The 24,065-nt window shown below is 53.9% G+C and overlaps 1 protein-coding gene across 1 annotated transcript in view; it reads right to left on the minus strand.

Moving 5' to 3' along the window:
* The window catches only part of SIL1 (SIL1 nucleotide exchange factor), an 85,189-nt gene extending 61,124 nt beyond the window's left edge, over positions 1 to 24,065 (minus strand). Inside the window, exons 1-4 of the mRNA XM_084295267.1 lie at positions 24,050 to 24,065; positions 21,280 to 21,399; positions 5,805 to 5,919; positions 2,918 to 3,053 (exon numbers count right to left, since the gene is read on the minus strand). Coding sequence (XP_084151393.1) covers positions 2,918 to 3,053; positions 5,805 to 5,909 — 241 coding nt within the window. The 5' untranslated portion in view covers positions 5,910 to 5,919; positions 21,280 to 21,399; positions 24,050 to 24,065. The remainder of the gene's footprint in view (positions 1 to 2,917; positions 3,054 to 5,804; positions 5,920 to 21,279; positions 21,400 to 24,049) is intronic.

Raw genomic sequence — 24,065 nt, forward strand, 5'->3', positions numbered from 1 at the left:
TCAACAAGAACATCCTCCAGTGCTCCCTGTCATCTCCGCCACCCCACAGACTAAGGAGCAGTCTGGTTCCCACAGCCAAAGGGTGCCTTGAGAATCAGCAGGGTGCTCCTGCGTGCTGGCAGACTCACCTCCACGCACTTGGAAAAGCTCAGCATAAGGAACAACAAAGCAGGCCACTTCAGCTAGGTTTCTCCAGAGAACTTCTGACTCATAAAGGTACGATCATCTGGTACAAGTGCATTTAAAAAGGAAAAAAATAATAATAATACAGGAAGCACAACTTCAAAAAGAAAAATCTGTCTCTGTGACGGAACCTGAGATGAGGAATGATGCAATCACAGGCAGGAACATCCATTCAGGGGATGCTGCAATCCCACTCATTAAAACCCAGGTAACCTGCAAGCTCCTACAGGCGCAAACCAAGAAGAGAGAGAAAAGCCCTGCAGATATCTTCATCATTTCCTCCGATGACACCTAAAAGACACGTGGAGGAGCTGGGAGACTTTGCAAGGGGCACGTATCCTTTCCATCTAACCCAACGGTGCCTGGTGCATTATTTAGTGCCAGGTGAAAAAGAAGCAATGCCTAACAAATACGTTAAAGGACTTTGTGAAGTCTCACCAACCTTTCCACAGCCCGTCAGCTGCCCAGCTGGCTGGCAGAAGAGACAGCTGATCCCCCCGCTTCCCGATTGCAGGCGGCAGAGCTCTTCGGGTAACTGTCTCTCCGTGTTTGCATCCAGCTTCCTTCAGCAGCTTGAAGCGTGCACAAAGCACAGGAAGAATTTGATCAAAATCCAGCTCGCATTTGAGGCAGCGGGGGAACAACTGTACAAAGCAGCATTACACATACAGTAACAATTGAATTTTGTGGAGCGATTTGACAGGTTACAGGTTGATGACACTGCTGCAGTCTCGGTGGAAATGCAGTTTGATGCAATTAGCAGCAAGGAACAGGAAAAACAGCAGGATAAAACTGGAAACACACATATGAAATGTGAGCAACCATTGCTGGACTGGACACAAGCATAAAAATCAGGGGTTAACCTCAGAACACGAACAAGATGAAACAGGAGTGCAACAGGGGCAAGGTAACTGGGAGCTCCCTTCTGCTATTTAAAATTGAAGGCCCAAAGTCTGAGCGATGTTTGCTTCCACGGGAAGAGATGGGCAGAGTTTGCTACACGGAGACAATGGGAGATGGGAGGGCATCCTGGGGAGCCGGGCAGAGGAAAGGAAATTTCTGAGCTTTTGAGTGCAGCTTCCCTCAGCCAGTGCCAAGCACACCCCAGCCGGGGCAGCCAGGAATCACAGCAGAAACCGAGTGAAGGTGCAGAACCACCAGACCTGTTGTGCTGCCAACCTGTGTTCCTCTGTTGAATGACCCAAACACAGGTGCTACCTATGCGAGTCACGCAGCCACACACAGGATTTCACCCCAGTGAAACCTGCAGGAGACAAAAAAAGAGGCCGGTGGGAGGGGAAGCCAAGGAAGACTCCTTTTTCCCAGATGTTTTGAACCAAAGCCTGCACGAGCACCTGTAACGAGGACCTGCCACGACTAGACAATGAGGCAGGCCCCCAGGTAAGCCTCCTACAGCAGTCATTGAAATTCTTCCCTTACAGCACCCTGTGAATGTTGACAAGCTCCCCACTTCCATAAGTCCCTTACTGCACGTACCTAATGTGGAACTGCTACAGAAATAAAGTGGAACAAAACACCCAAACAATGGAGAAGGTACTTCGGAACAAAAACGGCAATGACATTTATAATAACTGCAAATATATCCATATTCTGCTCCAGCAAGGGTGGTGGGGATCTGCCAGTCTGCATACTGAGTAGGGACACCGCACGCCTTCCATACATAATAGTAGGAAAATGAAATGTAAGTGTATACTGCAGCTTGGTGAAATTTAGGGCCTTTTGCTAGACAGTTATGTTATAGAAAGATTTGCATTTGAAAAAGTCATTTTGCTCTATCTGGCAGAAATTTCAAGACAAATGGATCCCATATTTATTCTTTCGATAATAACACCGAGCACTGGATAGAGCTCTTTGAAATTCAGAGCACTTTATAAAAATTAATTACTACTTAGTTCACTCTTCTGAGGTGCAAAGGTATTACAGCCACGCATACACGAGGACACCAAAGCACAAGTGGATTAAACACCTCGTCCAGAACCACAAAGGCAGGCTTACTGATCATCCTAATTACTGAAATGTGTGTGCACACGCATCTGTGTGTGTTTAAAAGGCCTCTCCCTCTTCAGAGCCTTGCCCAGAATATGTGTTTTTGCAGTCAAGCAGCTTGCTCAGCTGGTGGCTTCTCACCATACGTGTCCCATACAAGTCTAATAAAAGATATCAACCCAAAATAAGGGAAGAGTTTTTTTTTTGTGGGATGTATGGGTTAAGGTTTGAGGGATAAAAGCTGGATTTCATACAGCTAAGGAACAGAAAACCCATTGTTAAGAAGCTGTGTAGTGTTACAGTGACAATTCTTAATCAGATTGCCACTGAGCAGCATTTCATCAATCCACAGTGGAGCACAGCAGACCTGAGATATTGCGTGCCAATAAACGTTATGAAATCTGTCCCCTGACAAGCACACAAAGAGAGAAAGGGCTTTGGAGCTAGTGACAGAGACACATCACCACCTACAATTTGACTGGCAGCCCGCTCGACCTGCCCCGGTGAACCGAAGGCACTTTAGCAGCCACTCCTGTTGCTGGTGGGTTTGGTGACAGTGGCTTCTCTCTGTACTGGGTCATTGGGTCTGTACCTCTTTGTCTGAGCAGCAGCAGAAGAACACATTGTCATGGGAACAAACAGGTATTTTTAGTTTGCTGCAAGGCTTCTGCCGGCGGTGCCGGATGGGGTTTCGGAGGGACACTGTCATTAGGCAGCAGCACGTTACCTGGACGGAGAGTTTGCCATTGATGCGTGGGGTAAAACACTTCCAGGTCTTCGGGATCAGCATCATCATCTGCTATTGGCTCCTTCCCGCTGTCATCTTTTATGTCGCTCTCTTCTATTTTTGTAAGGGCAAATTCCTTTTGGACAGAAGAGATTCAGCTCATTAGCAATTGCATCTGGGTAATTTAGTGCCGGCTGAGAATACAAAATTTTTCCCTCACCAGCAGATTTTTTTTTTTTGACATCCGAGATTCTTTCCACATGGTTAAATTTAGATTTAGAGTATATTAAAGGTTAAACATGCATAACTAGCATGACATTTGTGCTGAACAAAGCAACACAGCTTATTTCCTATTCCAGTGCAGGCTGCAGGCTTAAAACAGGCTTTTGCAGAGCCTCACCTATCTCAGAGTCAGAGCAAGGAGCCCTGACCGTGACTAGGGTTGTGTAACACTCCAAGACCCTGTTTTCCCTTGCCTAAAAATATGTCAAACTTTTAACTTTTTCAGCTGAAATTTTCCACACTAGTAGAACGCCTCAAACGTTGTTTTTTTGTTGTTGTTGATTTTTTTTTTCTTCTTTTTAAATGCATTTATTTCAGGCTTGGAGAAGATTTCAGCTGAAATAGTTCAGCGATTTCCAAAATAGGACACAGGGAAAACACACCCGATCGCCCGCACGATAAAAATGTGAGCATCCTCTCCTTCATGCATGCCAGTGCCCTACAGGTCCTGTGAAACAAGGAGGCAGCGATCTCCTCACCACTCACCTTGCAGCTGGTGCATGTGAACGCAGAGGTGCAGAACAGTTAGCACAAATGGCATGGCATTGCACAAAGGGAGAAACAGGCATGAAAAGCAGGAAAAAAAAATGCTTGCCCCTAGGGAAACCTCACTACTCACTGGAAAGCCTCCCTAGGGAGTGGTGGGAATCAATGAAAACTTCAACAGACAGAATTATTAGGAGCACATAGTAAGTACCAGGCTCGCACTATCTCATAGCAGGCTGGAAAGTGTTTGGGAAGCAGGGCTTTGCTATTCTGGTTTTCACAGGAACAGATAAGGCAGCCCAGGCTAATCATCCAGATAGCTCCGTCTCCGTTGCAGGGAGCATTATCAGCTGCTGATATTGCCAAGAACGACGCCACTGAATAATTTCCCCAAAACAGCCTACAGGGAAAGATGATTCCTAATTGTTGGCAATTAGAATAAGAGTTGCAGCTCACTTCATGAAGTGTGATATCAATCCTCAGAATGTTTCCACGGGGGGAAAAAAAAAGAAGTCAATTAAGAGGTTAACTGGAAATTTCAGGCCATGCTCTGCCTTCACTTCTTCCACTTCTTGGAAAAAATGTGTGCATATTTACTGGCAGAATCTGGATGCTTTGCATATAAATATCTATTATCCAGTCTAGGAGAGTGTTTCTGAGCAGGGGAAACATCAGCCTGAGCAAAACACATACAATTAGCCGTGACAGGGGTAACACATTAAGATGGTTGACAAATCTATACAATGTTTTTATTCTGTCTGTCAACAGGGATTGAAATTTCAGAAACACCCTGGAAAAGCAAAGCTTAACTTCTACTTCCACTTAGTGCATTAGAGGCTCGAAATTGTTAAAATTATGACAAATGGTTAAAGCTCAGTAACAATCATAAACATAAAAAGCCGGGTTCTGCTGATGAAAATCAATGTTAACATTTTCTGCGCCGCGACTCAACAGGACTAAAATAAATGAGTGAGGGCAGTTATTACTTAGCTTATTTGTGCTGCTATATTATCATCCATGAGGGACTTCACGATACAGTCCATTGTAAATTTACCAACAGGCCTACAACTGTTGTATCTGTTGAAACACTTAATGGAGATAGCTGATGTTTACAGCCTCTGCTCAAGGGAAGAGCCGTGGTCTAAGCGTCTGGACGGGTGCAAGGATGTGACTTGGCTCATTTCAATGTTACTGCTGCTGCTTGGCCCACGGCTGCTCTGCAATACCCTGCTGTCATTAGCACCTCCCCGGCGGTGACAAAAGGCACCAACACTCAAGCAATTCCTCATTTACGCAGAGCAACAAATTGCATCAGTAAGCAGAATCATTTTTTGGTTTGTTTTCACAATTAAAACAGTGAAGGGAAAGATGTTTTCTAAAGATCAATGGAAACTTCCTTACAGGCAGAACTCCTCCTTGCTCCAGCAGCCTGAAATCCGCTACAGCAAGCTGAGAAACCTCAGCAGGGCCAGCTGAGACAACCTGCAGCCTGTTTGCAGCGGCGTGGCCACCACAGAGCCAATGCAGAAGGCGTGCAGGGAAAGGTGATCTGCGAGTGCACTGCCCACTGCATTGACCAGACACCTGATCTCCCAGGTCAGGCTGCCTGCCAGGCCGGGGCCAGCTGCCAGAAGGGAGGCACTCCCCTTCCAAATAACACCACAAGTAGCAAAATCCAAGTGAGACACAAGGGCCTGAGAGGGAGCTCCTCTAAACCTGACTCACTTGCGGTGACTCAACAGAGACACAGCGAGAAGCACAATCGAGGCCACCTCCTCTTGCCACTAGACCTCATCATTAGCTCTGGCTCTTGGCACGGGGGATGTATGACAGCTCCAAATAGAAAGAGGGCCACCCAGCACACGGGAGCTGCCTGAGTCACATTGTTCCCTTTATAAACCCTCTCGACTGAGCGTTTTCTGGATTTCCTGGGGTTGAGGCAAACAGCCTTCAGAAAGAAGCCCTTCTGAAATTGAAGATCGACTGTTGAGGAGGGAAGAGGGGACTGACCAGCTGCGGCACCATCCCGCGTGGGGTGACAGCGGGACCAGGGGGCTGTCACCCCACGGGAGAGGCAAGCCCCTGAACAACCCCCTGCAGCCAGGGCGCTGACACTCACGGGAGCTCTCTCGCTTCGGCCTGTCCGGGAGCACACCACAGAAAGCAGCAAGACCAGCAGGCTGACCTTGGCACCAGCGGGGGGGCGACCAGCCCAGGAAGACATCGCCACCGGCCTGCAAAGCAAAGGAGAACGAAACCAAGAATATTTTAGTACAACATTTCACACGTTTCGGCATTCTTTATACACCATTTTTCAGCACAGCATAGGTTCAGGGGTGTGAGACAGCAAGGCGCAGAACACCTCTAGGTGTTAGCTCACAGGTCTCCTCGGGGGGGCACAACGACAGCAAGAGGTGCCAAATTTACTGCTAATGGAGTTTATAACAGGTAATGACAGAGTAGTCTATACTGACCCTGCAGGTGCTTATACATCTCCTAGAAAATGTGAAGAGACCAGCAACTCGTTGAAAATCCTTGTGCCGCTTGCATGGATAATAACTTCGGGGAAAAAACAAAATTCAGTTGTTCTCCTGCCACAGTTTTCCATGCGTGCGCCTCGTTGAGAGCACGAAAAATAGCTGCGTTAATTCAAATTAAACAAAACCATAAGCCATCAAACTATCGGGCATTTATCTAAACGCTTTGCTGGAGGAAAACACCATTTTGCAGAGGTGAACAAGATTTCCTCGGCAGCTCTGCAGCACGAGCCTTCCCCCGCCTGCCCGGCTGGCAGAGGAGCACAGCGCAGCCCTCGGTACCCCCGAGCACACGTTGGGAATATACAGGGGGGGAAAAAAGGAAGGCACAGCCCTGCTCCTGGGGCCAGCAGCCACCTTAGCAGGGAGCTGGGGGGGTCTTTACCCGCTCCGTGTGTGACCACGCTCGCCCTGACCCCCAGCACGAGGCTTTCAGCCACCGGCGGCGTTGGGCTCGCTTCTCGCGCCGGGGTAGGAGCCGAGCTGCCTGCCAGCACGCAGGCTGGAGAAGTATTTCCTTTGATTGGCTCTAAATTTACACGCTGCTAAATTAAACTAAATGAGGTCTTTTGAAAGAAGATGGGACTGATTAGTTCCGTTCAAACACTCCTTCATTACTCATCCCTCCATCAAGTCTGCTCCTACTCCTAGCCAGGTTTTAAAGAATTTCCTCCCATCCACACCGAGCCCCAGATATCTTTCCTCCCCTGGTGCCCATCAGGACGGCCCGTCACACCGCAGGCTTTGTCCTTCCTTCACGCAACCACCTTCTACTGCCACACAACAGAAAACGTGCTGTAAGTGGAACTGCCACAATATCTGCTGCCAAATCCATCAGTTGTTTCTTCAGCCAGAGCCCCAGGCAGGCCCCTAGGCTCATCCTCCATCTCCAGGCAGCAAGCTCAGGCTCAGAGCCCTGGAGCAGAGCTGACAACCCCGGCACCAACAGCTCCAAGGCTCACCAGCCCAGCGCCGCTTCACTGCTGCCCGGAGGGGATCGAGCCTGGTCCTGCCGGGCAGGGCACGATGGGCACGGAGCCCACCTCCTGCCCTCTCCCCAAAATCAGAGCAAGCAGAAGAGGCTCAGCAGTGACACTGACACCTGCACACAGCTGTGCCACAGCTCCCGGCCCACTGCAGGCAGGAACCGAGGATCCCAGGGGATCGCAGCTGCGCCCAAAGCCAGCTCCCGCCTGCAAAGAGCCTCTCCTCCCCCAAAGGGGCCTCAGGGACAGATGGAATGGAGTCGTCTCCTTCCCCCTCTTCACTATCTTTTCTCCTCACTCCATTATGTTAGTTCTTCCCTCTTCTTGTTGTTTCTTTTTTCTTTAGCCAAAAACAGGAAGGAATTTGGAGAGGCAGAGCCCTGCACCACACCAGCCAGCGGTGAGCAGTGAGAAAAAGCAGGGCAGTGGTACAGCTGGAGCGCTTCTGTGGCTCCAAAACACCTGACCGCAGGTATTTCTGACCATGAATAAGTGTCATTGCTCGTTGAGTGGATGTGGGCCTCCTTCGATGTCCTCCTCCTTTCTGAAGAGGCAACGAACCAGCCCCAGGGAGGACCCGCAGGCCCCTTCCTAGGCTGCAGAGCAGAAGAGCAGCTCTCCATGATCTGATGCCAGCCCAAACCAACCTGCAGCCAGAGTCCCCACTTCTCTCTCAGGACGCTGCCAAACGCAGGGCTACAGCCTGACAGCCAGGCTGCTGAGCTGGACGCCCGTGGGCTCAGACTCCAGCTGCTCCCAGCAGGTCTGCGAGCCCCTCTGGGTAACGCCAGCCCCGACCTCCTGCTGGGACTGACCGAGACAAACAGTCCCCTGCAACTCATCCAGGAAGAAACAACTCATTTTTACACAGGCAAGAGGTTGGTCTCTTTTAGCCAAAATAAGTGGGAAAACTGGGATAGCGAAAAATAGACATATCCCCAAAACTTTACCTGCGAGCCTGGAAACAAAAAGAGAAGAGAAGAAAAAGAAATTCAACAAAGCAGTGGCTGAAAGGAAGCGCGCACTCCATAAAAATAGAGCTCACGTGTACCGAGGAGGCTGGTAGCAAGTGACAGCACAGCCTCTTTAAAGCCTACAACCTCATGCCTGCCTGGAACATGACATCTGCACAACAATTAGCAGTTTGCCTGGGCCCCAGGTAGGCAGGAGGAGCTAACATGTGAAGCACGGGGGTTTGAAGCTCCTGGAGAGACGCCCGTGCAGGCTGGCATCTCGTTACGAGGCAGACGCACGCAGACGGCGCGAGAGGCCCCCCGAACGGAGAGCTGCACTCACACAGCAGCTCGGGAAGCGACCTGCGGGGTGTGAGGCAGCAGGAACGGCAACCGTGACCCCAGCTGCACGGGGAGCGCTGGCACTGGCGTGAGGATGTGGGTTTGGGGTCACAGCACCCACGGACGGCCGCAGCCACGTTCCCCTTGCGCAGAGCTGGGTGTTGTTTTTTTTTTTTCCAGTCCCTTTTTTGTCCAAGAAAGCCAGGTAATTGAGGGAGGGCAAAATGTCAGGCTCAAAGGAGCCTCAGCTCCCGGCAGCAAAGCGGCGATGCCCTCGTGCCGTGGCCCTGCCGTGCCCCGTGGCCCCCACAAGCCCCTCGCACCGGCGGCTGTGGAAACCCCAGCACCCTGTTGGCAGAGACATTCCCCTGGTTTCGCTGGCTGCACATCAGTAAGTGCTGCGCAGCCCCGCGACTGCCGCTGCCGTCCTCGGAGGTGACAGTTCAAAGGAGCCGGGCCCGGGCCCATCTTTCATTAATGCCTGCTGCTGCCGGGAGCGCAGCGCTCTTTCATGTCCTAACTCAAAGCGCGCACGGTGTCGCTCCGAGAAGTCTCCCCGAAGCCTCATCTGAATTCCGAGCAGCCGCTCCGTCGGAGCACACAAACAGCCCGGCGAGCTCCCCAGCCCTCGCCCTGCTCCGTTTTATGGCCAGGAGGAAGCAATAACAATAAGCTAATCCCTGCTCTCATCTAGGGATCAAGGGAGTGGCGTGGGAATTGTAAGCCCTGCAAAATTGGCTGAAAATGTACTCGTTGAGGCACGGTACCCACGCAGGCAGCCTTCGCTGAGATGGCCGGTGAGGACGAAAGCACCGACAGCACTCGGCGTGCCTACGAGCAGGAATTATTCATAAAGCTTCCCTTGCTGAGCACCAGGCAGCACTGGAGAGCCACCAGACGATGAAAGGCTTTGACGAACACACCCCAAGCAGGCTTCGGCTGGACTGGTGACCCCGAGACCCCCCAGCACTCACAGCCTCTTTGGTTCAAGCCAGTTTGACTGCCAGAACAGTTCAGAAAATTGTTCTACCCATCGCTGTGTGACCGGGGCTGTAGACGTGCACGCAGGCCGGCGGGTGCTGCAGTCAGCGCCGAGGCAGAGGATCCCGCTGCAAACACCACGTCACGTCAGCAGGGCCGGCGAGGGCAGCGTGCAATCCTCTTTCTTTGAGCCACAGGGCTCCCAGAGCCACAGCGAGCGCTCACCTCTGGTGACTCGGCACTGAAGAGCAGAGCAGGATCACCTGGCAGTCTCCTGGCAGTGCCTCTGCTTCTCAGGAGCTGTGCAGCTGCGCTGGCAGGGGGAGGAAAGAGGAAGGTTGCACCTGAAATTCAGCCTGTGGACGAGAGGAGATGACTGTGGACAAACAGGCAGAGGAGACCACAAGGCACGTCTTGCCAGCATCGTGTGTGTGTCGAGACGCTCCTTTCCTCGGGGCTGCCGTGGCACAGCAGACCAACAGGAGCCGTGCCAACTCGACAAAGAAACCTGTGGTTTCTCACACAGCGCCCCTTGGAGCTACCAGCCACTACTCACAGGTGAGGCCGCTGTGCTGACCTACTCAGTCACTCATTGATGGTGTAGATGAGGTCCTCGGGGCACAGCTGGAGGATCCAGCAGCCAGCAGCCCATTCCCACAGACCCACAGCCTCTCAGGAGCCCGCAGCCGCCCCAAGGCAGCGAGCCTGGCACAGCAGCTACACCTCAAGCTCGGGGTAGCTCCCGCGGGCTGTCCAGGGGTGCTGCCACCGAAGGAGAGGTCCCACGTGGTGCAGGAGGATGTGGGAGCCATCAGCAGGTGAGATTCATCACCCAAGGTGCCATCCCTTGGCAACTGGACAATTGCACGGACACGGCACCGTGGCTTCTGGCACTAAGCACGGGATTTCTGGGATCTGGAGATGGGAGCCACAAGGACACAGCTTGCCTGTATTAAAAGCCCGACGGCTCTCCTAAGGGAGAAAAAGTCTTTCTGGACATGCCTACCTGCAGACGGCCAGCTGCAGCGTGTTTAACGTGGGGAACTCCGGAGGAAGCTGCCAGGTGAAGAGCAAGCTGCTGCATGAACCACGTGGAGCTGCCAAGCCTCCTCCTCTCCCTCTGCAGGACCACTGCTGGGGCTGGTCCAAAACCTCCCTCATCACAGGGTGCCCCGGGCATCGCAGCACCAAGGCCTGAACTTCTTCTCACTCCCCCTTAAAACCTTCCCGAGGGAACCTGAAGCTGAGCCCCAGGTGCTCCATGAGCTACAGCCCAGCCCGTTGCAGGCGCTCAGACGGGCTCAGCTGTTCACTTTGGTCCCGAAGCCAGGGCTGATCACCCGGTGTCCGCAGCAAACCTGCCCAGGGGGCTGTCTGCAAGGGCTGCCTTCGCTAGGACAGCGGAGATGCTACAAGGGTCTCAGTAAGGACCCAAAATCTGCTGCTTTTAGCTGGTACAAACAGCAGAGCCCCGCTGCCGGCAGCCCCCAGCCCTGCAGGGACAGCACGCAGCCGCGCTACAAGCCATCCTGTTGACATTGCTCAGAAAATTACTCCTAAAACATTTATTCTTCTTGCTTGCTCCTCGTCATTTACTCCTACCACGACCGCGCTGTGCTGTGTTGAAAGCACTCCTACGCGAGGAAGGAGCAGTGGGAACACCTTCCCAGATCTGCTGCCTACGGAGAACCCACACAGCGAGGCAGCCACGCGTTTAGGTTTACACAAATAAATGCCAGCACAGGCTGCCCCGAGCCAGCAGGTCCTGCCCTGACCTTCAGCAGAAGGTCTGAGCTTGGTCTGACCACGGCACAGAGAGAAATTTTGAGTCCCAAAGGCTAAAAATAAGCTAACAAATCAGGCACGTGGTCACTCGGGTAAGCAGCTTTCTCTCTCTGGTAGGGGAACTCATGGCCCAGGCACTCGGCTGAACCCTTGACTTGTGCAGATGATGGCAGGGCAGCCGAGAGGGGCTGGGGGCTGCAATGAGCCCCGTGCCACGCCGTGCCCCACGGAGGGACGGCTGCTGCTGGCACTCACCGGGTCGTCCCACATGGTCCCACGAGTGAAGCCGTGCAGGGAGGATGAGGGCCAGCACAACAGAAACACGAAGAGCCTCCTCGCTGTTTCATTTCCCCTCCAAGCCCTCACCTTTCTCCCCGCTGCTGCTTTTTCCTCCCGTTGCGCTGTACCCACAGGTATTGCCCTGTCTGCCCGACCACAGCACCCGGAGCCTGGCAGGGGCCAGGCTGCTCCTGGCGCTGCTGAAGGCAATGGGGGGAGCACGGGGAGAGCTTAGGATGCTGCTGCCCCTCTCCCTCTTTTGGGTATTCCCAGCAGAGGCATCAGCAGCACTGACAGCCCTAACCAGGCCTTCGGAGCATTATTCAAAGCCTAATTAGTTACTTAAATAAGACTGTTTACACAAACAACCGCGTGCCGTTTAACATCGAACATCACTTAGGCTATTAATTAATTTTACTTCCTAAAATCCCTTCGGAAACTTCAGCGTTTGTGGAAAATGCTGCTCTCCAGAGGGCGAGAGCGCAGCTTTCTGCTCCGGATGCCTGAAGCCTGAGCGGGGTTTGCCTGCAGCCCTGTGCCCTGCCTGCAGCTCGTTTGGGGCTCCCGCTCGGCCCTGGGTGCAGCACGCAGAGCCAGAGCCCTGGAGTTGGCACCTCTTGTCGAGGAATGAGGCTTTCATCCCATCCGAGGTTAAAAATCACCTCGTGCTCCCCAGGCACAGGAGCTCCCGCCCTCTGAGGCTGAAGCAGGGACACGGGCGGCCAGCAGCAGGCAGCACACAGTAGGCAATTTTTATTTTTCCGAAGGAAATTTAAACTAGCAAACAGCTCCGAAGTCTGCAAGCGCAGAGCTAACGGCACAGAGAGGAGAAGCCAGGAGAGAAGATAATTCCTCCCCTCTCCTGCACTTCATCATCTGCCACCTCTACTTTGGGGAATGGTTTTTCGCCTTTCTGCTTGTGAGATGCTTACAGACAGGTGCTGACACCACGCCTGGGATCAGGAGGCCCCGTTCTTCATTTGTCCTTGGGCACTGTTTCAAGCGTAATAAAAACCAGGGAAGGAGCAAGAGCACTGCCTGCACACCAAGCGCCACCGACTGCAAGGAGTCCACAACTTAAAAATACTTCCCTCCTCTAATCTCTTGTCAGAGAGAGCTATTTTAGGTGTTTCTTATAGCAATGCACGGGGAGAAAAAAAAAAAAAAGAGATGGAAATATGACAGTGCAGCATCCTTTTAATTATAGCTATCGCTGCCTCCAGCTGCCACAGCCCGTTCAGCTCCGCTTTCAGGACCTGCCTGGAGCAGTCGCAGGGGCACTGCGGGGACACCTGTGGGGGCTCTCGGGGTGGACACGAGCCCAAGCCCGAGCCCAAGGCACCCAGGAAGGTGGCACAGATGCCCCCAGGGCTTGGCTCTGCTCCTGGACAGCCCTGATCACCCGTCTGGGCTGTGACCTCAGCGGGGCAGCCTGGCCATGTGCCTCGTCAGCCTCTGGCACGCTGAGCTTTGATCCACTGAGTGACTCCAGGCTCAGAGCCCTCCTTCCCTCCTGCTGCCCAGCCTTGAAGGATGTCCAGCTCGAGTTCCCCAGCAGCTCAGCTTCCCACGGGCGGGCTGTGATGCTGCACAAGGAGCTGGTCCCCGTGATCCCTCTGGGCTCCTCAAAGAGCTGCAGGGCGGCCGCGTGGGACCTGCCTGGGGAAAGAGAAGCCACGCCAGCGCCCGTCTCCCCCTTGTCAGCGCACAACAGGCTGCTTCGAGGCTTCCAAGAGCTGCTCAATCTTAAATCCTCGCCACACGGGGACGGATTAGGCAGCCTGCCCCTGCACGGCTCAGGAATCCCAGCAGAGGCGATGAGATAGAGCCGTGCTGAGCACCTCGCTGAAGGGCTGCGGGGCCCCTGTGGCTCCTCGGCACGGGGAAGGCGTTACCTGTTAAATACCCGTTAGGCTGTGAGGAAAGAGGCACGTGCAGCACCCTTCTCTCTGCTCTGACAGGAGAGGGTCCTGAGCAGCTTCCTCTGTGCTCTGGCAGTGCCACAGCCTCGTCTCGCAGGTGGGGACACGGGAACTCCACGAGTTCCCATGCAGGCAGAGTTATCACACGACGCACAAATTGTTCTCCAAAGCTTTCAGAGCAGCTGAAATCCTAAATAAATTCTACACGGGGCTGCCATTCGGAGCAAGGCTGTGTCAATGACAGCCTCCGCAGTGGCTCCCGGTGACCGCAGACGTCACACATCAAGGCACGTGTTGGCACAGACCCTGACCAGGCAGTGAGAAATCTCGGTGCCCCCAGAGCCCTGCCGGCAGGGCCACCCACACGTAGGGGGGGTTGCAGCAGCGGGGGCAGGCAGCACGATGTCTGCAAGGCAAGGACCCTGCCATTTATGCAGTAAATGCTGCGGATGTTTGTTCTGCTGTACGGGATGACACAATAATTACAGCGGCCTCCAGTTTGAGTCTGGACTTAAAGAGGAAAAAAAGGCTCAAAGCAAACAGCACTTCTCCAAAATCCTCCCAATTGGCTTTTAGTGCCCAGACAAAACAGGGCCGGCTGATGGACGCTTCCCTCCTTGTCCTCCCTAATTCCTGATCCACAACAGCAGCCGGGCTCTGCAGGCAAGGCGCTTCAGGAGGCAGACCTGAGCTGCAGCCTCCCACCTCACCCCCGTGCTCCCTGTGTGCTGTGACCACCCAGAGCCGTCCCGCCTGCCCTGCCACCTCCTGTCACCTGCAGGCCGGGAGCACGGAGCCAGCCCGAGGAATCCAGCGGGCTCGGAAGGGCCAGGAACATCCCAGAGGTGCTGGAGGAGCCGACACGGGTGGCTCGGGGATGCTCTCACCCAGACCTGCAGGCACGGACAGCCCTGCTGGTAAGCAAGCAGCCAGTCCCGTTCCAGAGGAGATTTACAGGGGGCTTTTTCTCTTGGAAGCGATAATAGCTGGACAGCAAGGATGAGACAAAATTAATGAACACGGTAATTACTCCCAAAGATGCAAATAGGAGCGATTCCTCACCCTGAGACATGCCTGGAAAACAAGATTAAAATGCTTAGGGGAGATATTCCGGAAACCAGAGGTAATAGAAGAGATAAAACGTATTTACAGCATCTCACAGGGGATGTGTACTTTTGAGGTAACGCTACTGGATACTAAATTCTGCCGAGGACAGTAATATTCCTCTCCTCGCTGCAGAGTTAAAAGGGTGCCCAGAAGCAAAGCAACCCAACAGAGTGTCCTTCGTGGCAGCCAGGAAGGCCGGCTCTGCCCTGCACGCCACAATGACAGGCACACAGAGCATCTCAAGCACATGAGCACCATTAATAACCTCTGCAAACAGCACGACTTAGCAGCCAGCAAAAAGGAGCCTGGGACGGGAGGCGGCCCACAGGAGCACTCCTCTGCTGCTGCTGTGGAGCAGGCTCTGAGGGCACCTCCCCGCTGCCCGCAGAGCCAAGGCTGCCGGCTAACAGCCCGCCTGCAGTGCCCACCAGCAGAAACAATTTGCCATGTGTCAGCTCGGATCAACTCCGGCGAGCCCACTGTGCCCCCTGAAGCAGAAGGCTGCCAAACTCCCAAGGAAACTCCAAGAAACCTTGCTGGCCGGCGCCAGACCCAGGCGACACGAAGAGCAGAGCGCTTCCCATCCTTAACACGCCTCGGGCCGGGGCAGCCACCAGCAGCAGCTGTTATTAGAAAGATTTGGGGCTTTAAGCTACTCCTCCAGGCTGCAGCTCCTCCCAGCCCAGAAGCTTCATGCTCCTCACCCCACGGCACACACCGTGCCCCAGGGAGCCCCCACGAAGGCTGCTGTTTGCAGACCAGCCCCGACAGCATCAGGGTTGCAGTGAGCGCTGCTCCTCTCCCAGCCAGCCTCTCCCCCTCTTTCACTTCAGCTTCCTTCCTCCCCCCTCACTCATCCTCAGCTCCTTCCCATGTTTTCCTCCCTCCTGCCCTTTACCTGCTCTCCCTGCAGCCACAGCACGAGGCCCCAGGGACCGCACTGATGCCTTTCTGAGGGGGTAACCTCGCAATTACAAAGCCAAAACCCGGACCTGAAACCTTCCACACAAAAGCAGAGATTTCAGCTCTGCTCCCCTGTGAGCAGCACTGCCCTGGCTGCTCACAAAGGGTCAGCATCCTCCCTGCTCCGGCCCTGTGGAGCTGCTAAACAAGGCAGAGGGCAGGAGCAGGCACGGGGCTGGTTTGCTTTCGGGAGGCCGTGCCCACCCAGGCAACGTCAGCCCCACACCAGGGCTGTGCTGGCAAAGCCCCCAGGCAGCTCAGAAAAGCCCAGGGGTCTCCTGCGAGCAACAGGACAAACCAGCTCCCTGAATAAAACATGCTTAAGGGGAAAAAAAAGAAGAAAAAAAAAAAGCTGTTTCACTAGAATAAACACAACTGAGATGGAAATAAGAAGCCGAGTAAATAAGACGAGAATATTTGAAAGAATCGAACTGCAAGTGCAGTCAGACGGACTGAATTAATGACACAACAACCAGGCCTGCAGCCCTCTGGGGTTCCCTCCCGAGCACCACCACAGCTCCCTGCACCCTGCCCTCCCCCCAGCCCAGGCCCTCGCGGGCCCCATGTGCAGCTCTGGCCCTGTTTGGGGGATCAGCCCCACGGGTCTGCCCTTCGCTGGCCCTGCCAGGACTCATCCCCCAGCTGCCCGTGTCCCAAAAGGCAGTGGGCTTTAAGTGGCGTCACTCACCTGAGACCGTCCGCAGCCAGGAAAAGCTCTCCTGCTGCAGAAATTGAACGCTGGTCCCCAAAAAGTTTGTCTGCAGGAGGCCTGAGGCTCCTGGATGGAAAGCTCCCTAATCCCCAAAGCGGGTTGGCTGGTATCAAAGTGAGGAGGAACAGGAGGAAGGCAGGAGATCTAAGGGAAGGATGAGAGATGCAGGAGACACTGCTGCCACTCACCAAAAAGCGGCTGCCTGCCCCAAAACCCTGCAACAGAGCCCGGACTGACACTGCACAGAGACAAAAGTCAGAAAAGGAAAAAAAAAAAAACAGCAAGCCTAAAGCAAAGAACGTGGGAAGCACAAGGCAGGCAGGCACAGGGCATTCCCCTTGGTACCAGCACGAACCTCAGCAGCCATTTTTTTCCCTGAATTTATTGAAAGAGCATCTGGTGCCTCCTGACAAGGCATATTTAGACACCACTTCATCTGTACCAGGGTTTCTCACCAGTCACAGGGACTGGCATCAGCTGCACAGCTCTCTCTTGCCAGCCTTACTCGGGCAGGACTGCTGCTTGCTACCAGCCACCCTCCTGCTGCTGGAGATGCTCCTGCGGGCAGGCGAGGCCTCAGGTAGAAACCCTCCCCACAGCTCCAACTCCCGTCTCCGAGCAGAGGACTGCAGGTCCTCCTCTGCAAAGTTTCCTCATTCCTGACTCGAGCAGATTTCAGCGAGAAATCAAACGGCTGAGGAGCTCCAGGGCGCCCGCACTGACTTCCTCAGCAAATTCGCATTGTCTTCTTAGACAATGGGAAATTTTCTGAACAATGAAGAGAACAAAATCCACGCTAGCCACCGGAACGCCAGCCAGGACTCAGAGATGCTCCAGACAGCAATCTCGCTCTCTCCTAAAGCGATGCTCTGCAAAAACCCAAACAAAAGGACTCATTTACAGCACCACCAGCGAATTTCTCTCCCCCTGCAGAAGTTGTGGAGGTGCCACCCTTGCGAGTGCCGTTACGCTTTCCGACAGCCGCCCGCTGCTGCTGAGCAGCCTTCGCAAGCTTCCCTGCACACGTTTTGTACTTGATTGCTCCCCGCTCGTCGGGAGCAAAGGAAAGGAGCGCCCTAAAACCATTTGCTTGTTCCTGATGTGGGTGCAACAATGCTGAGACACCGACCTCGCTCGTATCCAGCCGGCTGCTTCCCACCGAAGGAACGAGCGCCTCGCGCCCGGCTCGTCAGCTGCTAACCCTGCCAAGGACACTTCTCCAGCAGCCACCACGCGTTAAGCAATAACTCTGCTTTTAAAACCTTTTAAGACCAGAGGTTCCGGCAGAATCTAATGCACTCAAGGCTCCCGCTGGAAGTTTTGCATAGTGCAACAGTTTATTCTGTGGGCAGGAGGAGATGAAGAAAATTAATTCCCTCTACAAAGGAAAAACTCCCACAGAAGGAGCTGCACCAAGGCTGCAGCTGCGAGCTGGCCACGTACATTTTAGGGGTTACACATTTTCACTTTCAGTCTTGGAAAAGGAAACGGCGTGAATTTGGGCTGTATTGCCCACCATTTGTTATCGTCTACCTATTGATGCTTACTTGAAAGACACAATTTAATGAAGCCCGCAGTACTGCTTAGCCTGCCTTTGAAATATGCCCACATTAGTGGGTCATTACGGTACCTGAAACACGGCTTCAGGTCGGGTCCTTCAAACAGCATCCCAAAACATTCCCAGATTCAACAGTCCTCTCGCAGAGAAATGGAGACACGGGGTTCAGCGAGGGCAAAGAGATGTTTGCAGATGAAAACTGCAATGAGATGTGGGGGCGATGAGGCAGGGAGGTGCCAGAGGGTTCCTCCAGACCTTGTTGAGAAGGTTCTCCATGTAGTTGGCACCAGGTGAGCAGGAAGGGCAGCCTCCCCGAGCCCCTGGACCAGCACGAGCTTGTTCGGGGTTTGGTGTGTGCTGGCACAGGTGGACAAGCCCAGAAGGTGCCTGTGCTCTTTTGTGTGCAGGAGAGGTTCCCCAGCTCACCAGGGCGAGCTCCTGCCGGTGCCTTCCCGTCCTCAGCAGGCACACCGGGCCCGTTCCTTCCCCCGTCCAGGTTTCTGCTGCCTACGGGAGGTGAATCCACACAGCCTCTGTCCCAGGGGAGGACGCCCGGGGCAGGAATTCTGCTTCTCCGAGAACTCCTTGGTGGCCTGAAACTGGCGAGTGCTGGAAAACACCGGGAGGGAGTGGGAAGAGTGAGAGAGAGGAAGGCAACGCGAGCACCTGCCCTGTGCGCCCTTCGGAAACCCAGCCAGAGGACTCAGACCAGCAAGGAGAGGGAATCTCAACAGAGAAATGAAAGGGGTGCACGACAGCGCTCTCGTGGCACGCAGCATGAGAAACAGAGTGCTGATGGTTACGTGGAGCAGAAAAACAAAGGGAGCTTTGGTTTCTCGGGGTAAAAGCACAGGTGGGTTAACGAGTCAGCACCGGTCACAGCAGCACCGCCTGATACTCGTGAAGCAAAGCAGCGAGTGAGTACTGCAGGAGCCGCACAGCTTGGGCTTGAGGAGAGCCCAGCTCTGTCTTCTCCTCAACAGCATTTGGGGTGATGCCAAGGGTTCTTCAACAAATTATTTACTCTGAGAAATCATTTTCCTTAAACAAGGGTAGCCCATGCCTGTGCCCCCTGGGAGAGGCTGTGCCTGCAGCTCCTATCTCCATGGCCATACCGGGCAGAGATGAGCCCCAGCCTGAAGGCAAACTGCCCCGAACACGAGGGCAGCAGAGCCCTCACCGGCATCAACCCCAAGGAAAGGGGGGCTGCAGCTGCCCAGCATGTGATGCTCGCTTTCCTGAGAAGCAGAGAGCATCAGCCCACAAGAAAGAGAAAAGGAAACCTTGCGAGGACACACCTGGATCCATTTTACAGGAAGATGATAAAAGATTCACAGCTGCTGCCCGTGCTGGGGATCAGCAGCCGCCAGCTGAATTCCTGGTGGCCCTGCTGAGCTACCAGCGTGCTGAATCTATTATTTAGAGGCAAAAAGTTCAGCCTGGCATATAATCATTGAAAGCTGTCAACTTCCAGCCTATCCTGGGCTTCCTCGGCGTGAAGGATCCTTCCTGCGAACCACGGCCTCCTCACCAACTTCACATCACAAAATGAAATCGAGCAGCTGTGGCAAAGAGCAATCCATCATGCGTCAGGTACCTCCAGAGAGCTGCTCACCCTACAGCGCTCTTCTGCGTCCCTGAACGTGCTGGGCATGAGGGTTTCACCCTTCAAACCGGAGCATTCGAGGACAGGACGGGCAGGGGGCTGCAGCCCAAGGAGCTGGGCGAGTGCCCGTTTTCTCCTTCTGCAGTTCAAGGTGAAACATTTCGTTTGCGCTCGTTTCCAACTCTGCCTCTCTCAAAAGCCGTGCCAGGTAATTAGAATCATTATAACTATTATTAGACCATAATATTATTATAGCATTTTTGCTACACTTGACATCTGTTGGCTGATAGATTTAACTGGTACATAAGAAATAATTGCACATGGATTTCTTGCAAATGAGCACCAACACGGAAGACATTAAAGCGTTCTGCGTCGAAAAAGTTAATTTCACGAAAGCCCGCTTGAAATAAAAATTCTAAAATTAACAGTTAAACCTTTAAAAACTATCATTAAAGCCAACTATTTCGGTTCAAAATAGGCAGCTGTTTTTAAAAAAAAAAAAAAAAAAAGGACAAAAAATGTCTTTTCTGTAAGGGCCCGAAGATGTATACCTGGCTCGGTGTCTCTTTCAGACCAATATCTGCATCGTCCTCCCCCCGTGCCAGTGACCCCGAGGTTTCTGAACCACCCTCCCATCTCCCTGTGTCTCTGCAGCAGGCCTTTGAGTTGTTTGGCAGGGAGTCTGTGCAGACAGCCAGCGTAACCAGCACTCTTGCCACCTGCTCACTGAAAATCCTCCCGACTTCCCTGCAAACCCGCACCTGGGATAAAACACAGCTCCTTGCATCCCGTGAAGCCCGGAGGGCTTACAGCCTGGATCCAGGCTGCAATTTATCCACCAGCAAGACTCAGCTGTATCCGGAGCGGAACACAACCTCTCCGCTGACGTTTAGCTACAGCAGAGAGCCCCCGCTGCAAGAAATGAGGACAAATCCAACCGAAATCACCGGCGGGCTTTGGGGAGGCTGAATTTTCTTCCCTGGAATTGAAATTTGGTCAGGGTGCTGACACCAGCCATGGAGTTTGTTGCTCAGACACGAGAACTAGCAGGGCACAGCTTCTCCCTTATGCTGGTGAGGAAGCACAGCCCGAGGCAGCAGCTGTGGCCAGGCACCTCGAGCTCCCGGCCGTGGGAGGTGGAAGGGATGAAAAGCAGAGGAGCCCTGAGCTCTCCTTGACTTCTGGGGGCCCGAGTTTCACTGCCCAGTTACACAGACGTGCAAAGAGAGATGTTAGAGTGGGCTAAAGCACACTTCGTAAGAGGACCAGCCTCTTCACCTTCAAGAAGCTGAAGACAGCAGCTCCGTGCTGACACAGCTCGGGGGCAGTTAGAGCTCTGTCTGGACAGTGCCATTTCCCCTAATCGAGGCTATTTCACCAGTTAAAGCCACTCCTCCTCCGCTCAGTTTGCACTGAGGTGACAAGCAGAGCTCTGCTGGAACGAGGCATCCTGCACTGCTCCCACAGGGAGACACCACGGAGGGATGAAAGAAATACCATAATTAATTACGCCAGAGAGAGTCCGTTTTAATCCAGAGTGGAGTAACCCCACAAGGAACGTCCTCAGGACTGCAGGAGAAGAAAGCTGAGGTTTTACTGCCTCGGTCACACACAGCCAAGCCTGACTCGCTGCGGACGGAGCTACGAGGGAAATGCAGCAACCCACTGGTTGCTGGGCACAAACAGGGCACATTTCCCCCTCTGGAGAGCTGCCCATCGCACCTCCAGCCAGCACACGGGAGCTCGAGTAGGCTTTCCCCGTATCCATCAGACACTCCTTGGCAACACAGAGGAATTGAGACAAGGTGAGCTCGCCCTAACGAGGCGCAGTACTGGCTGCAGAAGGAACAGAAAGCAACTCACCCACGCGTGCACCCCAGGGGTAGCTTTCAATGATTCCCTGCTGCAAAGGGAGAAAACGTCACGTAGGGGCCCTCGGAGCTCTGTCCAGGTCTGCGTCTATTCATCCTTCCCATTCATGGCCTGCAGAATGAAAGAGAAAGTGCTTTTATACAACCTGAAAGGGTGCCCAGCAGTTAAGAGCTAGAAGTGCTCCGGAGGTCATGATCAGAATTGATAAACTGAAGGAAAATTCAAAAAAAAACTCCCGCAGATCAATAAAAAGAAAAGCAGTAAAAACAAGGCAGAGAACTACCCTTGGAGAAAGCCAAAGCAAAGATCAGATGCACAAATGCAGCACGGGGGAAAACCTCTCGAGGAAGTAATGCTGAAGAAAATCAGGGACTAGACTAGAAACGCGTGTCAACGCTGCAGCACCACGGCTCCAGCAGCAATGAACTAAACACCGCGCTGGGCTTTAACAGCATAAAATTCACAGCTCTGTAAGACAAGACGGGGAATTGCAAACGCAGCGAGGCCGGGGAGGGCAGAGCTGGAAGCCCACACGAGGTGCTGGTCCCGCTCCTCCCAAAGGCACGAGCTGGAGGGGCTGCACCACGACAGGAGCAGGCAGCGGCGTAACACGGGAGGCACTGCAGGCACTGGGTGATGCCCATAGAGACCCACGGCAGGGGTCCTGCCACAGCCCTACAGGAACCTGCCTGCACCCCAACCCTAAGCCAGCGCCCGCTGCCATCATCTGGCCCTGAGCACCCCTCATCCAGCCCCGGGACAGGGGCAGGGGCACGGTGGCTTTTCCAGCCCCGTATTTTGTTTTAGCACCCTCCATCTGGCCACTCCTACACCACTAGAGCAGTGACATTTAGGAGCTAAATTAACAGCCTTCCCTTCCCCAAAATACAATGGAGTTGCTCACGCTGCTGAAAGGGCACCCACACAGCAACACAGCGCGAGCGCAGCCGTGCCCGCTCCGGTTCCTGGCTCTGGCACCTTTCAGAAACGAGGCTCTCCAGCTGCGCGTGCCACCAAGCCAACCCGTGCCACGCTGAAGGTTTCACAGCAACTCCAATTTTATTGATTTTTGTTTTCTGTTTTGGAACGGGAGCTTTACGAACGCGCTGCCTCACAAGCTGCAGCCCGAAGAAATCTGACAAAGCCTTTGTTAACACATGCCGTCTCCTTCCACATGGCTGTTTCCCAGAAGATCCCCGGTGTTGTGGCATTATTCATTTCAGGCGCTAAGAATATCTGTGTTAATAATAAATAATAACCAGCTTTATAGGGAGCTTATCAACAAAGCGCTCTGCAAATCTTAATTAAAGCTGATCCACCTACTCCATGCGTGAAAGTTAAACATTATTTCTCAGAGGGGAAACCTGAGTGGTAACAGAGCTGAGGTGGGTTATGAAAGCCACAGAGGGAGTCGGTAGCAGAGAGGATTAGTGTGTGGAAGGGCTGACTATTATCCCTAAATTTATCGCAATAATCCGCTGCCTTGCAGTAGAGTTGATGTTCTCAGGATAGAGTTGATGTGCTTTCAATCACACCTGCCCAGCTTGACCACGTTGGTATTTAATTAGTCCTCCATTTCTTTGCAAGGTAAGAGCAGGGAGAGAAAAAGGGCTTGGGGGCGATGGGAAGTTTTTGCAGCCTTGTATTGCTCACGCTGAAGAAATTCTCCACAGTGAGGAAGGAGGTGGCAGTGGCAGGCCCAACACCAGCTGTCTCTGGGGCACGGGCAGAGTTTTGCAGGCTGAAGGGCTGAGCTGACACCTCAGCAGACTTTGCCTGTTTCCAGCTTATTTCTTTACCAGGCACATATTTGTACCCCTGAAGATCTAGCAGACACGCAGCCGGACAGAAGGCAGACCCAGGGACCTGCAGGCACGGTCCTCGCCTCTGTGAGCGGCACTCCGACACCAAATTCAATGCCAGGAGTCCCTGGGTCAGCCTTCTGGATGCTTCCACCACAAAACACCTTGGTGGCGGCTGAAAAACATCCGTGTGGGCCTGGCTGGTCATTTAAAGGCAGGGTTAGAGAAAAACAGCGAGGAAGAATGAAGTCCATCCCCTAGTAACACCACCCCTAGAGCATGAGCAGATTCTGCGGGACAGCACGGAGCAGAAACACGCCTGGCACACAGGGGCACGTTGCCTGCTTCCTGACGCTTTGTGCCTCTAAACCGTGTCTGTGCTAGGCCAGTTCTGGCAGCACAACACCAATAAATAAATGAGTGGCCGCTAAGAACCGGCGCTGACAGTTTGCTAGCACAAACCCAGCCGTGGTGCGAGGCTGCCTCAGCCACACGCCTGAGGGTCCCCCAGCAGTGTCTGTGAAGCCCCGGCTTCAGGCAGCGGCTGTGGTTTCAGTCAGACCGCACCACGAGGGCCACACACAGCCTCATAACTATGTAAACTTCTATAAACCCCGGCTAAAAGCCACAGCGCCGAGCCCAGGCCCTGAAGAAGCCCCGAGCTGCAGCCGAGCCCCGGGACCCTTCATGGCCACCTCAGCGGGGCTGCGAGGGGCCGGGGCACAGCCGAGCCTGGCTGCAGCGCACCGCACGGCCTTTAGTCTTTATTTTCCGCTTATTTCTACAACACCGAAGCCCAGGCGGCTGCCCAGCCGCCCCGGGGCCCCAACCAGCTCCTTTATTGCACCTCAGGGCCTGGTGCAGGCCCCGGCCCCGGCAGCGCGTGGCCGCCGGCCTCTCAGGGGCCCCCCGCGCGCGGCCCCGTGCGCGCCCCCGCGCCCGCCGCGCCCCCCACTCACCGCTCCGCACTGCGCC

Source organism: Netta rufina, assembly GCF_964035555.1.
Source record: "Netta rufina genome assembly, chromosome: 14".
Taxonomy (NCBI): Eukaryota; Metazoa; Chordata; class Aves; order Anseriformes; family Anatidae; genus Netta; species Netta rufina.